This window comes from Microcaecilia unicolor, chromosome 11, assembly GCF_901765095.1.
Source record: "Microcaecilia unicolor chromosome 11, aMicUni1.1, whole genome shotgun sequence".
NCBI classification, from domain to species: domain Eukaryota; kingdom Metazoa; phylum Chordata; class Amphibia; order Gymnophiona; family Siphonopidae; genus Microcaecilia; species Microcaecilia unicolor.
In genome coordinates, this window is record NC_044041.1 from 159658329 (window position 1) to 159673778 (window position 15450).

Consider the following 15450-nt stretch of genomic DNA (forward strand, 5'->3'; position numbering starts at 1 on the left):
GTCTAAGAGAATAATGTTTTCTCCAGATGAATGTTTGTTGAGTAGCTATGGACATCCCCACCAGAATTACACAGGCCTTGCCTTTTCCACTAGAGACGATGTTCATGAGGTATAGACTTTCCACCCAGAATAGTTCCTGTGGACAGAGGCCACAATTCACAGATAAATATAGCCAATTATTGCACAGGACATGTATGAAAGAAACCATATTTCATCATGAAGAATATGCAATGTTTACAACCAGTGATAGATATTACATTTTAAGAGGCTTCATATTTATCTTAGACACAACGTATTCATTATGAATTAGCAGTTCCAATCATGTAATCTATCCACACATTTTGACTGGTGCTTTATAAGATGGGGTACTTACAAAAGGTTTTGTGGAGACTCTTCTCTGTGTATCTTTATTGTTTCTTAAAATAGCCAGATTTTCCAGATTCCTCAAAATATCAACATGCCTTTGTCTTGGTTTTATTTCATTCTCTTGTTGGTCTTATTAATAGGTTTCCTGACTTATCCCTACCATTTTCTAATAGTTTTGCATATTGTTAAGAATTAAAGGGTAACACCTTCTGTTATTAAACATCTTCCCTGAAATCTCTCCTCAACTGCACATTTTGTATTCATAGTTTGTCTATCTTTGGGCATTGTCATTTTCTCCCTTAAACTCACTCTTCAACCTTTCTTGTTTCAAAGGTAAGTCTTATATCATCTGTATTATATGCAAGGGTGAAGCACAGTCAATTTTTCTTTAAAATGTGATACCTTCATTTGAGCTCACAACCCTTTGCCTTTGGGTTTACTTGGATTTATTTCTTTTATCACAATGGGTTGATGAGCTGAGTGAGGGCTGCTAATCTAATCCTCAAGTTATGGAACACCAGCAGGAAAGATGCTGTGGAAAGTGATACTGTACTGAAAATTGAGAGCAGTCTCTTAAGAGTTAGATTTTAGTACCTAGTCTAAGCCTAGATTTCATAAAAACTCAAAATCAACTTTAGGATAGGGGAACTCTGTTTCTGTATTATGTCTAATCTGGAGAGAATCTGATTAATAACAAAAATTGCTACTGAAAGGAAGAAAACCAAGCTAGGCAGGTGTCCATGGTTTCAGCATATTCATCACAATGGGATAGAAAGGAGAGATTTTATTGTCTGTTGTGGGGGTCTAAGACTTACAGTATGTGACCCCAACCTCAGAATTTTTCTAGCTGGAGAGGGAGCTGTTCCAAGACCTGCAATGTCTACAGGATTCAGGATCCTAAATCCACCAGGCTGGAGGTCAGCGATCCAAGGATGGTGTCCTGAAATGCCGGATGGTGCAGAAAGTCCTGTCTTTGCTGGACATTGTTTCCAAGGAGATGGCTGTGGTTAGCAATAGCAGGCTGCCCCGAGTAGGACACCCCTGAGTACATAAGCGAAGGGCTGCCAGAGCAGGGCATAGGGCTGTTGGTTGGTGAGATCTCATCATCTGAGCTGTGGATAATATTCCTGTCACCTGTGAGACCTCCTCCTGTGGTAGGAAGCTCCACCTGAAGGTCCTTTGGAGTGCCCCCCTCACCATTCTCCCTAGAGGAAGGAAAAAATATAACAATGAATAAATGAAGCCCATCTCATCTCTAATTTTTCAGTTTCTGAATTTAAGAAAGTCTCTGCCATAGGTAATACAAACTTAACAGAGGGAAAGAAGGTTGGAGCAGTTATCTCATGCTTCCATTCTAGAGCAGGGATTTTCAACCCAGTCCTTGGGACACACCCAGCCAGTCAGATTTTTAAGATAACCACAATGAATATGGATAAGAAAGATTTGCATACAATGGCATACAATGGCGGTAGTGCTTGAAGATTTATCTTATACATATTCATGATCTAGAGGGTGGTTACCAAGGTAGTTCCATAGTAGTGGGTATAGGTTGAAACAGTCCAGAGTTATCCCATTTCAGAAACAGAAGAAAGACATTTACAGTGACACAGTTCAAACATGCATGAGACCTTTGTAGTAGGATTGAGCAAATTCCTCAATCTGAACTTCCCCAGCTGTAAAGCACTTAAATATAAGCAGGCATACGCCACTACCTTCTCCTACAGAAGTACACAGATATGGAATGGGTTACCCCCAGCCCTAAAAACTATGGACAATCTAAGCAACTTTCGCAAATCTCTGAAAACACATCTCTTCAATAGAGCCTACAAAAAGAACCCTTAAAGACACAAAACTCAAAGATTCCATCTTCTCTAATTCCTTATCTATCCTCTGTTTACTTTTGATTGTTTCCAATATCCTGTCATGACTTTGTCATTACAACACTCTGTAAGCCACATTGAGCCTGCAAATAGATGGGAAAATGTGGGGTACAAATGCAATAAATAATAGAAGCCAACTTAATCAGAAATTACCCCTCTCTAGACAGTCAAGGAGTTTGCTCAATTTGAGGAGTGCTCAAACACCATCAGCACCTATGGGGAGGAGTAAGACCTGTGACACAAGCAGACTCAGTAGGCTGAACCAAATAATCCTATCTGCTGACATTTGCCCCCAAATTCTATGAAAGTTACCCAAATATAGGTTCCCAAAATTGGGTACGGATTTCAGAGCAGCATCTAAAATAATTAGTTAATGGGCTCCAATGATTTAATTATTGGCGCACACAAGCACTTAATTGGCACTAATGATTTGGGTGCTGATCTGGCTATGTGCTAGTCTGTAAAAATAGGCACCTAAATTGGATCATGTGCAACTCAAAAGGGGGTGTAACTGTGGGAGGGGCATGGGCAGGTCGGGGCATTCACAAAATATGTACGCAGTGTTACAGAATGGCAGGGATCCACTCCCAATTTGCATGCCAGGATTTACCCCAGGTTTCAGATGGCATAAGTTCTCACACCCAAAGTTGAGTGCCAAATTTGGTGCTCAACGCTATTCTATAAACAGTGCTTATCCTGAAATGTCCTTTATAGAATAGCGTTGAGCATTGAATTTTATCAGCATTGAATTTTTGGTGCCATTTGTATAAACTTGCCCTTTATGTGCTTAGGAGGCTTGAAGTAAGAAGAAAGATATGAGAGCATAAAAAAGAGTGTTTTTGCATAATTAGAATGGTGTGAGTTCAGCTGCCAAAATTAGAAAGAATAGACTGTATGATGGAGCTGTTAAGGAAGGTCTCCTTTTTCCAGACATTGCTAAGATCTGTAACAAGGCTGACAGACACAGGGAATGGGAAAACAAATAAAAGTGATCTAAGGAATTGGCAGGAATTTGACATGAAAAAGCGCAAAGTCATGGGGTGCAAAAATGCAGGCGGTGGAAAAAGGTCTAGAGGGTGCTAAATTGGCTAGGGACAAAACCTATGGAATGTGAGGTTAGGTCATTGGAGAAACCTCGATATTGTATCCAATTCTGGCACCACACCTGATGGCTAAAGATAGGTGAGAGACAGTCCAGAGAAAGGCTATTATGTCTGCTCCACAAACTTTTAAGATGAGGGTTATGTAGACCCTAGAAAGGGAGAAGGGAACAATATTATCGAGAAATTCAAATATCTCAAAAGATATAAATAGTTCTCAAGAGCATTTTCAGTTGAAAAGACATTCTAGTATAAGGGAACATGGAATGAGACTGTAGGAAGTGGGGCGGTGAATACTTGGAAGAGAAGGTAAGTATGGGCCTCATAGAAGACGCCACAAAAACTGTGAACTCCTCTCTTTCTAACGGATAACTACCAACAGCATTAAAAAGGGCAGTGATTCACCCTTTCCTAAAGAAAAACAATCTTGACCAGGACAAACTTAAAAGTTATCAGCCAGTATCCAGCATGCTAGATCCATGTGGTTACTTACATTTTTAATCATTAAATGTAGATATCTACAGGCAGGCACAGTAGCAGAAAAGTTTGGGCATTTCAGTGGTTGTGGAAGTAACATGTATCCCCAGTGGCATTGTTAAAAGACAGAACACGTCTTTCTATGTTACCTGGATTATCTTATAAAGTGTTACATATTTTCTATTAGGCAGTAACCTTAGGGTTGTCAAATAGCTACTTTTTCTCTGCCTACACAGGCTGCTTTCCTGGCAAAAGTTGAAAAATGACTGCGGAAAAGCTGGATTTTCCAGGGACTGCAGCTTTAAGACCAGGTGGGATGATGTTGCTGATGGTGGCACATTTGCTGCTGCTGTAGCTTGCTGTGGGAGTTTTCCAACACTGTTCCATCACAGTGCAGGATGGATTTCCTTTTCGGGCAAGAAGTCTGCTAGGAGCAGCAGCATGCAGAGATGTCAACTGTGCATGACCTGTTGTTAAAAGGAAGTGGGAAGTGGACCAATGACTCCAGGGAGACGGGATACTGATGTATAAAGTACCACTTTATTCACAGACTCGACACAGTACCGTGTTTCGGCCACAGGCCTGCCTCAGGAGTCTAAACAATAGGTCAGAAAATAATGATTAAAAAATAATAATAATAAAATAAAATATACACATATACATACATATGTACACTAATATAAAACAGGCAAAGAGATATCTCAGAAAAGCATACACAGAAAACCTCTAAAGAAAAATATATATATACATAAACTCAAAATGTCAAGATACATATAGACTATATTAAAAAATAAAACATCATAAGCAATGTACAGAATATATATATATATATAAATGTACAAACATATGTGTGGACAAATCAAGACATACAGAATATATATATATATATATACATACATACATATGTATGGACTGTTGATTTACAAATGTATTATATCATAGTAAAACATTAACAGAATAAATACATTGATAAAAAAAAGTTGAATGATGACATCCTATATAATAAAACTCACCCTCAACGTTCTGAGGACACTGACGTCACTGCAGCCAAGCCACTAACGTCACTTCCGTCATGAAGGGTTCGTGGTGGTGAAGCCACCGAAAGCACCAAGTCTCTGGGCCCCGCCCTCGCGTCAAACGTGATGATGTCGAGGGCGGAGCAATGGTGTCACGCATCGAGGGCGGAGTAATGGTGTCAGTGGCTTCAGAACGACGAACGGGTGGGTAGGGAGGGAGGGGGGGGTGTTGGGGAGGAAAACCTTGCTAGCGCCCGTTTCATTTGCTCCAGAAACGGGCCTTTTTTACTAATATATATATATATATATATATTCTGTACATTGCTTATGATCTGTTTTATTTTTTTTTTTATATAATCTATATGTATCTTGACATTTTGAGTTTATGTATATATATTTTTTTCTTTAGAGGTTTTCTGTGTATGTTTTTCTGAGATATCTCTTTGCCTGTTTTATATTAGTGTATGTATATGTGTATATTTTATTTTATTATTATTATTTTTTAATCATTATTTTCTGACCTATTGTTTAGACTCCTGAGGCAGGCCTGTGGCCGAAACACGGTACTGTGTCGAGTCTGTGAATAAAGTGCTACTTTATACATCAGTATCCCGTCTCCTTGGAGTCATTGGTCCACTTTCCACTTCCTTTTAACTGTTGTTTTCTCGTGGGAGTTAGTGTTCATCCACCTCGGTGGATCACCTCCTCCTTAACTCTGCGTGACCTAGCATGAGGCCTGATGATGAGAAGAAGCTGGGCAGCGGGGTTAGGTCATAAGTACATAAGTAATGCCATACTGGGAAAAGACCAAGGGTCCATCGAGCCCAGCATCTTGTCCACGACAGCGGCCAATCCAGGCCAAGGGCACCTGGCAAGCTTCCCAAACGTACAAACATTCTGTACATGTTATTCCTGGAATTTTGGATTTTTCCAAGTCCGTTTAGTAGCGGTTTATGGACTTGTCCTTTAGGAAACCGTCCAACCCCTTTTTAAACTCTGCTAAGCTAACTGCCTTCACCACATTTTCCGGCAATGAATTCCAGAGTTTAATTACATGTTGAGTGAAGAAAACTTTTCTCCAATTTGTTTTAAATTTACTACACTGTAGTTTAATCGCATGCCCCCTAGGTCCTAGTATTTTTGGAAAGCGTGAACAGATGCTTCACATCCACCTGTTCCACTCCACTCATTATTTTATATACCTCTATCATGTCTCCCCTCAGCCGTCTCTTCTCCAAGCTGAATAGCCCTAGCCTCCTTAGTCTTTCTTCATAGGGAAGTGGTCCCATCCCTGCTATCATTTTAGTCGCCCTTCGCTGCACCTTTTCCAATTCTACTATATCTTTCTTGAGATGCGGCGACCAGAATTGAACACAATACTCAAGGTGCGGTCGCACCATGGAGCGATACAACGGCATTATAACATCCTCACACCTGTTTTCCATACCTTTCCTAATAATACCCAACATTCTATGCGCTTTCCTAGCCGCAGCAGCACACTGAGCAGAAGGTTTCAGTGTGTTATCGACGACGACACCCAGATCTCTTTCTTGGTCCGTAACTCCTAACGTGGTCAATGCTTCTTCCCTTCTTCCCACCTTCTCCAGAGCCACCTGAGCTTACAACAGGTGAGGTATTATAGGCAGTAACATAACCATGTGCTAGCTCACACCCAACAAAGTACCGCCAAGCCTTAATAGCAACCATAGAAGGCACCACAAAAATTGTGAACTCCTCTCTTTCTAATGGGCAACTACCAACAGCAATGATTCGCGCTTTGCTAAAGAAAAACAACCCAGTTATGGAACAAAAATGGTCCTCGTATCCCTACTAGATTACCTTCATAGAAACTGAGACAGGGGATTCACCTCGGTGTTAGTACTACTAGATTTCTCAGCAGCTTTCGACACTGTGGATCATGATATCATGATAGCACGACACAAACAGGAATGTATCAATCGAACAGTACTTGCTTGGTTCAGATTCTATCTATCAGACAGGCAACAATCCATAATGTTTGTCAGCAACTCATCGCCACCATGGGCACTGACCTGTGGGGTACCACAAGGATCAATACTATCACCTATTCTGTTCAATATCTACCTCAAGCCACTAACTGAGCTGGGCCCATGGCAGAGCCACCCACTGCTGCTGATGCCACCCCCAGGATTGCCGCCAGTGCCACTGCCACCCCCACAGAATTGCCGCCGCTACCCCCCCCCCCCCCCGTGCTGCAACTCCACATACCTTGGCTGATGGGGATCCCTAAGCCCCGCCAGCGGAAACCTTCCTCCAGTGCTGTTCTTCACTCCGCCACATTGCCTGCCCTGTCCCTGCGGCTGCTTTTCCCTTCATGTCACACGCTCAATTTCATCAAAACCGAGCATGCGTGATGTAAGGGAAAAAGCAGCCACAGGGCAGGTAAAGCAGCGGAATGAACAGCGCTGCTGAAAGGTTTTTTTCTGCTGGTGGGGCCTGGGAACCCCCACCAGCCAAACCAGAGGTCACAAAGCCCTATGTCTGCTCATTCCCAGCCTCTAAGGGGGGCCCAACACCAAAGTTTTCTCTTTCCTCCTGTTGGGACGCGATCACCCAGGTCCCATCAGGAACAGGAGAGAGAGAGACCCCGGTGCCAATCTTGCCCCCCCTCCCCCTCTCGGCGGCCCTGGCTGAGCTGATTCGGTCAATGGACACTTAGTTCTACATCTGTGCGGATGATGTGCAGTTACTCATACCCATTGAACCTGACTTACCTACAGCCCTGAATAATCTGATTACCTGTCTAACATCAGTTCAAGAATGGGCTAAACACAACAAACTTTATCTGAACCCAAGTAAAATCGAGCTTCTCTGGGTTCTCTGGATACATACCTGACAACAAAATTTCTTTTGGGAAGTATGAACTCCCCCTCAAATCACAAGTCAGGAACCTCGGAATATAGTTAGATTCAACACTTACTCCACTTACACCAGTGCTGGCCTTCCGACAGCCACCTAACTTAAAACACAAGCTAATTAGAAGTAAGCTCCCAACACAGACTCAAAAAGAAGAAAATGGCACACATCCTTGCAATATATCCAGCTGCAAACTATGCCAAAATATTTCACAGGACCCCACGGTCATTCACAAAAGGAAAAATATTCAACATTAAGGCATCTTTCATGTGCTCATCTTCCAATGTGGTATATATCATTCAGTGTAAAAAATGCAACAAAGACTGCCACATTGGAGAAATAAGTCAGATGCTAAAGAAGAGATTTAATTTACATAGACACCATATGAAAAATGCTAGTACTAATAAAGGTGTCACGCCTGTGGGGCAGCACTTTACAAAACCAGAACACAGTACCAGTGATTTCATGGTAAGAATCCTAAGGGAACTTTAAAACAATACAGAAACCCAAAAGACATACCAGATAGGAGGGGAGAGATTAGTGGACTGGAATGATGTCCTCAAAATTAACAAATTAGTGATTAGAACGGAGTTTCATAATAAAACCCTTATTGAATATTGTCATCGGCAACGCATTCCCCGTGGGCTTAGGTGGAATAAGGAACCTAGGTTTCTAGAAGATAAAGGAGTTTGTTACCGAGTAGAACGCTATAATATCTAGATGCTCCCTTGATCTTATGCTCTTGACGATAGACAAATTGGAGAACCAGTTATTGATACAGAAGAGAGAGTTAGATGAAGCCATTGAGAGCCTGTGGAGCTCCATGGAACACACAGTGTTTGAGTCACAGTTGGCTTCACATCTAAAAACAATTGATAAATATTGTCAGGAGATTAGATCTCAGAAAGTAGGTAAATTTAAGAGGGATGAGATGGATTAAACGAGAGGTTATGTGTATCCATGGATGAATACCAGTAGACCGTCCCGGAGATTTAGGAGAATGAAGCGGGTTGGGTTCACTAACACGTCTAGTGATTCCTCGGGTGAGGATCTTCCAGTCCATCCTGTTAACATCCCTAGGTCACATGATAATGACTTACCAGTCAATCCATCTTTTTTAGACAGTTCCGCTCCTCCGGACAGCCCTTGACCAGGTCGGGCAAGAATCGTAGAGTCTTACGACAGGCCAAAGATTGATTTATAATCTTTCTTCCTAAAGAGCTTACCGATAGCCAAGTTGAGGTCCTTAGATTGGGATTATCTTTTGTTCCATATAACAGATATGACAAATTTGTCACACGCCAGGCCCTGTATCGATTTTTTAGAAAGCTTAAGTTGAGGGCTTATTTTGGTGATAATCCCCCGGAACCGGTGCCTACACCAGATTTACTCAATGCTCCATCTTTTCTTTCTAAATATTGTATCCCGTCCACGTGGATGCCTCCCAGCCCCCCTGATCCGATTATTGAGACTTTTCAAAGATTAGTATTGAACGACATAGTAAAAATGGAGAAGGTACCACAATATTCTCACCATAACGTATCCAATGCACAGATGAGAGGAATTGCAGGAGGATCGTTCGATTATTATATTGAAAGCGGATAAGGGTGGTGCTGTTGTCATTCAAGATGTGCAGGATTATTTTTCAGAAGCACACAGACAGTTGGATGATGCTGCTTTCTACACTAAGTTGGACAGTGACCCCACACTTATATATCAGAGAGATATTAAAATGTTAATCGACACTGCATCAGCAGAGGGCACTATTTCCACCCGTGAGGCTAGATATTTATTCAAACAATTTCCTTCCATCCCTGTCATCAGATTTGTGCCGAAAATTCATAAAAGTTTAAGGAATCCTCCTTCCCGGCCGATAGTAGGTAGTAATGGTTCGCTCCATGAGCCGCTATTGCAGTTCTTGGACTTCCATTTACAGCCGCTGTTGAAGACGATCCCTTTGTATGTAAGGGATACGGCACACTTACTTTCCATGCTGGATAGGGTTCAGGTTGGGGACCCCTCAGTTATGTTGATTACCATGGATGTTAAATCGTTATATACGGTTATTCCCCAACAGGCAGCGCTGGGGTTGGTGGATGCTAATTTACAGAAGTTGGACATTTCTCACCAGAAGCTAGCCTTACGTAACACCATGGCTCAATGTGTGGTTCAGCACAATTATTTTAAATTTGGGGATTCTTTCTACCTGCAAACACGGGGTGTCGCTATGGGGGCGACGGTGGCTCCCACCATCGCGTGTCTGTATATGGCACATTATGAAGAGCGATATGTTTATCTGCCTCAATTTACTTCCAACATTGTCCTCTGGATTAGATACATTGACGATGTCTTCTGGTTTGGAAGGGGGACAGACAACAACTTGATGCTTTTTGCCACCATCTCAATACGTGTGACCCTAATATAGAATTTGCTGTCAGTGTAGGGGGTACAAAAGTGAATTTTCTGGACATTGCTATTGAGCTACAAGCGGGGCGGTTTAGTACCCAGCTATATCGTAAAGAGACTGATACGAATAGTTTGTTACACTACTCTAGTTTCCATCCTGTATCCCAAAAAGAAGCCATCCCCTTTGGACAATTCCTTAGGGTAAAGAAAATTTGTGATACTGAACAGGGCTTTAAGAAGCATGCTGTGGATATGGCCCATAGATTTGAGCAGCATGGGTATCCCCGGAAGATCATAAGGAAGGCACATAAGAGAGCAGTGAACGTGCATAGGCGGTGGTTATTTGAACCCCGTGATGACAGCAGTCGCACTGAGGATAAGGATGTAGTGACTTGTGTGTTACCTTTCTCGTCAAGAACTTCTGAAATTAAGCGTATCATTAAATCCCATTGGCCTTTGTTGTGATTACATGGCATGGTATCTATACCACGTTTTGCGTACACGAGGTCCCGAAATTTGGGTGAGTTATTAAAATATAAGGATTATGTGGCCGGTCCGGTCCATGATAGAGGACATTTTCTTTGCCACTGATGCAATTATTGCCCTTATGCGTGGGTTACCACTCAGCTCACACATCCGGTCACTAAACGAATAATACATTTGAGAGAAAGAACAGACTGTGATACTGCACAAGTTATTTATGGCATTCAATGTCCCTGCTTGATGTGGTACATTGGGCAGACAAAAAGGAAAATCAAATTGAGAATATGGGAACATCTCAGCAATCTGCGGATCCACAAAAAGGAGGCTCCGCTGGTGAGCCATTGGGATCAGATGGGACACAAAGAGGAAGATTTGAGATTCGTGGTATTAGCTTGCATACATCAACCACGTGGTGGCAACATTGTCTCTAATCTATTGAAGAGGGAAGCTCAATACATCTACAACTGGCAGACTACATATCCCAGAGGGCTCAACAAAGCTATTGATTGGTGGGCGGTTAACCACCTGTGAGTAATTTGGAATATAAATCTTCATTGTGCATGTCTCGGCGTGCTTTCGATTTGGATCAGGACTGTTGACTGTTTTTCATCTGGTGGCATCTGGACTTAAAGTAAGATTATAAAACTTTAATGAACATGAGTGTAGTTTGAGAATATGATCGATAGGAGCATTTCAGATTGAACTATTTATGTTTGTGTTTTAGATCCGTTCTCCTGAAGACGCCAAATAGGCGAAACATGTGACTACATGTTGAGAGCGTGATTGAGTTATCATGGAAGTGTACACATGATTTTAATCGCACAATAATTGCACAGCATAAAAAAAAGAAGAAAAAATGAGTTTTATAGGACTGGGACCAGCACTGCTGTTCGTTGCTTCTTTGTAGGAGCTGCCCTGCCAAGCCCAAGCTAAGTACATCTATCACAGCTTGATTTTTGAATATCGAGTAGTATTGACATCTTTTGGTAGGTAGGGAGGGCTGACGGTGCTATGATGTTGGTTGTGGTGGCGAGTGCACTGCTGGATAGCAGTTCTTGCGTACCCAGTTCTGAGCACTGTTCACTTTAATTTAATTTAAGTTAATATTTAGTCCAAGTTATGTTAGGCTCTACACCATCTTAGCGGTTTAGGGGGGTGGTTATATGTATGTATATTAAGGAGTAGTGTAACAGGTTTCTATCTTTCAAGGCATTAAATTTTAACTGCCAGACCCTCGACCATTCTTCTAACATTCAGAGATCCCTTCTCATCGTTTCTACTCCCTCCGGGGTATCCGCTCTATTGGCTATTTTTGTGTCCTCCGCAAAAAGGCAATATCTCCCACTAATATATTAAACAGAATAGGCCCCAGCACGACCACTGCTCACCTTCCTTTCCTCCGAGCGGATTCCATTTACCACCACTCTCTGCCACCTGTCTGTCAACCCGTTTCTTATCCAGTTCACCACTTCTGGTCCTAAGTTCAACCCTTTCAGCTTATTCACGAGTCTTCTGTGGGGGACTGTATCAAAGGCTTTGCTGAAATCCAAAAGTGTTTAGCAAATTTGCTTTTCCTTCATCATTATCCACATAGCGGTTCGCAGCATCTTTCAGTCTCACAATTCCATTTTTAGTCTTCCTCCTTTCACTAATATACCTGAAGAAATTTTTGTCTCCCCTCTTTACATTTCTAGCCATTTGTTCTTCTGCTTCCGCTTTCGCCAGACATATCTCTCTCTTGGCTTCTGTCAGTTTCATCTGGTATTCCTTTCATGAACGCCAACTCTTTTTTTTTTTCCAAATATTTTATTAATTTTCAAAGAATACAAATAACAGGAAAACAATGATGGAAAAACCTAGGAAGCAAGAAACACAACAGGTGGGAAAGGAAAAAAAAAAAAGAGAAAGGAAAGAAGAGAAAAAAGGAGGGGAAAGCATCCAGGTGTTTAACAAATAAGTCCTTTGTACTGGTTTAAGGTGTGGCCTGAATAGTTTGGAGGTAGTTGTCCAAAATAGACCAAATGTTTTTCTTAGATACTATCATCCGACTTTTCGCAGCCATGGCGAGCTCAAACTTCTGATGCTGCAGGACTGTATTCCACCAGAAATGAATATTCAGCAACTGTGCGTTTTTCCAGTTTTGCAAAATATGCCGTTGAGCAATAGTGAGGAGAATGTCCAATAGTTTTGATTGCGGGGAGGTCAAATCAAAAGTTGCATGAATGGACTTAAAAATTACAATTGAATAAGTCAGGTCATCAGTTATGGGCAAACGTTTTTGTATAATATTCCAAACAGCCTTCCAGAATTGAAAGATCGGAGGACACTCATATAGCATATGAGAGAAAGTACCCACTTGCAGCAAACAGTGCCAACATTTGTCTGATGAGCTCAGGCCAGCAGTAGCAAGTTTTCGAGGAGTCCAATTGGTTTTATGATATAAAAAAAACATAGACTGCAAAACTGCTGCAGAGGAAAGAGGTTTCATAACTTTAGACCAGAAACAGAACCACATATTTTCATCTACCACAGACTCTGTATCAAGCTGCCAATTATGTTGAAGGGCAGTATTGAAGTTGTGTGTTGCGTTAATAAAAATTTTATAAATAGATGAAGCTGTGTGCCCAGCTAATACTAGTGTCTGGGTGTTGGCAAATAAAGAAGGCAGCTGAGATGACAATGATGCCAGCTCAACAGATGCCTTCACACTATGAGTAAGTTGCATCCATTGAAAGAACATAGTAGGAGGTAGAGAAAATTTGGATACCACCTCAGAAAAGGACCAAAAACTATTATCAGCATTAACAATATCAGACAGATAGAAGACTCCCTTATCTATCCACTCTTTCCAAAAGAATGGAGCCTTATTTATTAAGATATGCGGATTATACCAAAGTGACTGATGTGATGACTTACTGAGAGGTATTGCTTGAAATTTGTCGAGGGCCAATAAACATTTGACCGTGGAGACTATAATCTGATTAACTCTATGTGATGGAAATGAAGAAGCAGTAAGAAGAAGCGGTAAAGTGAGAGGAGCTACCATGGCCTCCTCCAATTGCAGCCACACGGGCTTGTATTCAGAAGCGCGGAAGAACCATCTGCACCCCTGCTGTGTAATGTAAGATTTATGATAAGTGAGGAAGTCGGTAAATAAAACTCCGCCTTTTTCCCTGGTGCATTTAAGTTTCCTCAAAGCAATCTTTGGAGGCTTATTTGACCATAGAAAGGAAGATAATAATTTGTCAACTTGTGAGTAGAATGGAAGGGGGAAGACGATTGGAAGCATACTGAGGATATAATTAATTTTTGGAGATATCATCATTTTAATAGTTTCAAGCCGGCCCCACCAGGACAAGTGTAGAGGATGCCAGGAATGCAGCAAAGCTTTAAGGGTTTTCAAGATTAAGTCGGAGTTATGATGAATAGAATCTATGGCATTGGCGTGCAATTCTATTCCTAAGTATTTAATTTTTGGGGTGGCCCACACCAAGTTAAAAGACTGAGCTATATTCGGAAGTGCTAATGCGTTGAGAGGAAATAATTCCGTCTTCTGCTGATTGATTTTGTAGCCCGAAAATTTGGAAAAGTGAGCGATTAGGTCCAGGAGCGCTGGGATAGACTGGTTCGGATCAGAAATATAAAGTAAGACATCATCTGCATAGGCAGAGTACTTAAATTCTAGATCTTTATAGACAATTCCATGTACACATGCATGAGATCTAATCGCAATTAGAAGCGGCTCTAATGCAATATTGAAGAGGTATGGGGATAATGGACAGCTTTGCCTGGTGCCACGGAGCAAAATAATGTTCTCTGACAAAAGGTTATTAGTGATTACCTTGGCTACTGGTTTTGCATAAAGAGACTGAACTTTAAGCACAAATTCAGAAGGGCAGCCGAACCAGGTTAGCACTTCAAAGAGAAAGTTCCATTCAACCCTGTCAAAGGCCTTTTCTGCATCCAATGATAAAGCCACAATTGGTTGGGGCTGGAAAGAGGCTATATGTGATAAATGAAGAAAAAGCCTTGCGTTATCGCTAATAAGTCGTCCAGGCATGAAACCTACTTGACGGGGATGAATAATTTTATGCACAACTTTTTTAAGACGGTTGGCAAGAATTTTAGCGTATAGTTTATAGTCCGCATTGAGTAAGGATATAGGCCGGTAATTAGACACCAAAAGAGGATCTCTATTCGGTTTAGGAATGACCGTTATGACTGCCTCTGCGAATCGACTGGTAGAGGTGGTTTCCGGAGACAGGTCATTGAATAAAAGTAAGAGAAAAGGAATGAGGTCAAATTTAAAGACTTTGTAAAACTCTATAGGGATCCCGTCTGGGCCTGGGGACTTCCCTAGAGGAGAGTCTTGGATGGCCACTCTAATTTCTTTTTCAGTGATGGGCTCCAGAAGGGGAATGACTTCCTGCTCTGTCCATTTAGGACATTGTAGGGGGATTAAAAAGTTTTCCGTTAAGTGAAGTGATTGAGGGGCTTCTGACTGGTATAGTTCTGAATAAAATGATGAAAAGCCCTGGAAATATCGGTTTGAGAGGTGACAATGGTATGCTCAGATATTTTAATGGCAGAGATCTGCACCTTGGATCTTTTTCTTTTTAGATAATTAGCTAATAATCTACTGGATTTATCCTTTTCAGCATAATGTTTAGACTGAAAGTCAAAAATCTGCTGGCCGGCTTTAAAGCTTAATAGCTTGTTCATCTCAAATTTTAGGTGACATAGTTTATTAAGGAGGGTAGGATTAGAAGTTTGAAAATAGTTGTTTTCGATTTCTTTAATTTGTGATTCAAGCTTTAAGATTAAAGC

General features: G+C 41.4%; 1 protein-coding gene across 1 annotated transcript in view; it reads right to left on the reverse strand.

Annotated features, from left to right (window-relative positions):
• Window positions 1-313: 313 nt before the first annotated feature.
• Window positions 314-15450, reverse strand: part of LOC115480078 (homeobox protein six1b-like) — a 32181-nt gene continuing 17044 nt past the window's right edge. The window contains exon 3 of the mRNA XM_030218527.1: window positions 314-1571. Coding sequence (XP_030074387.1) covers window positions 1256-1571 — 316 coding nt within the window. The 3' untranslated portion in view covers window positions 314-1255. The remainder of the gene's footprint in view (window positions 1572-15450) is intronic.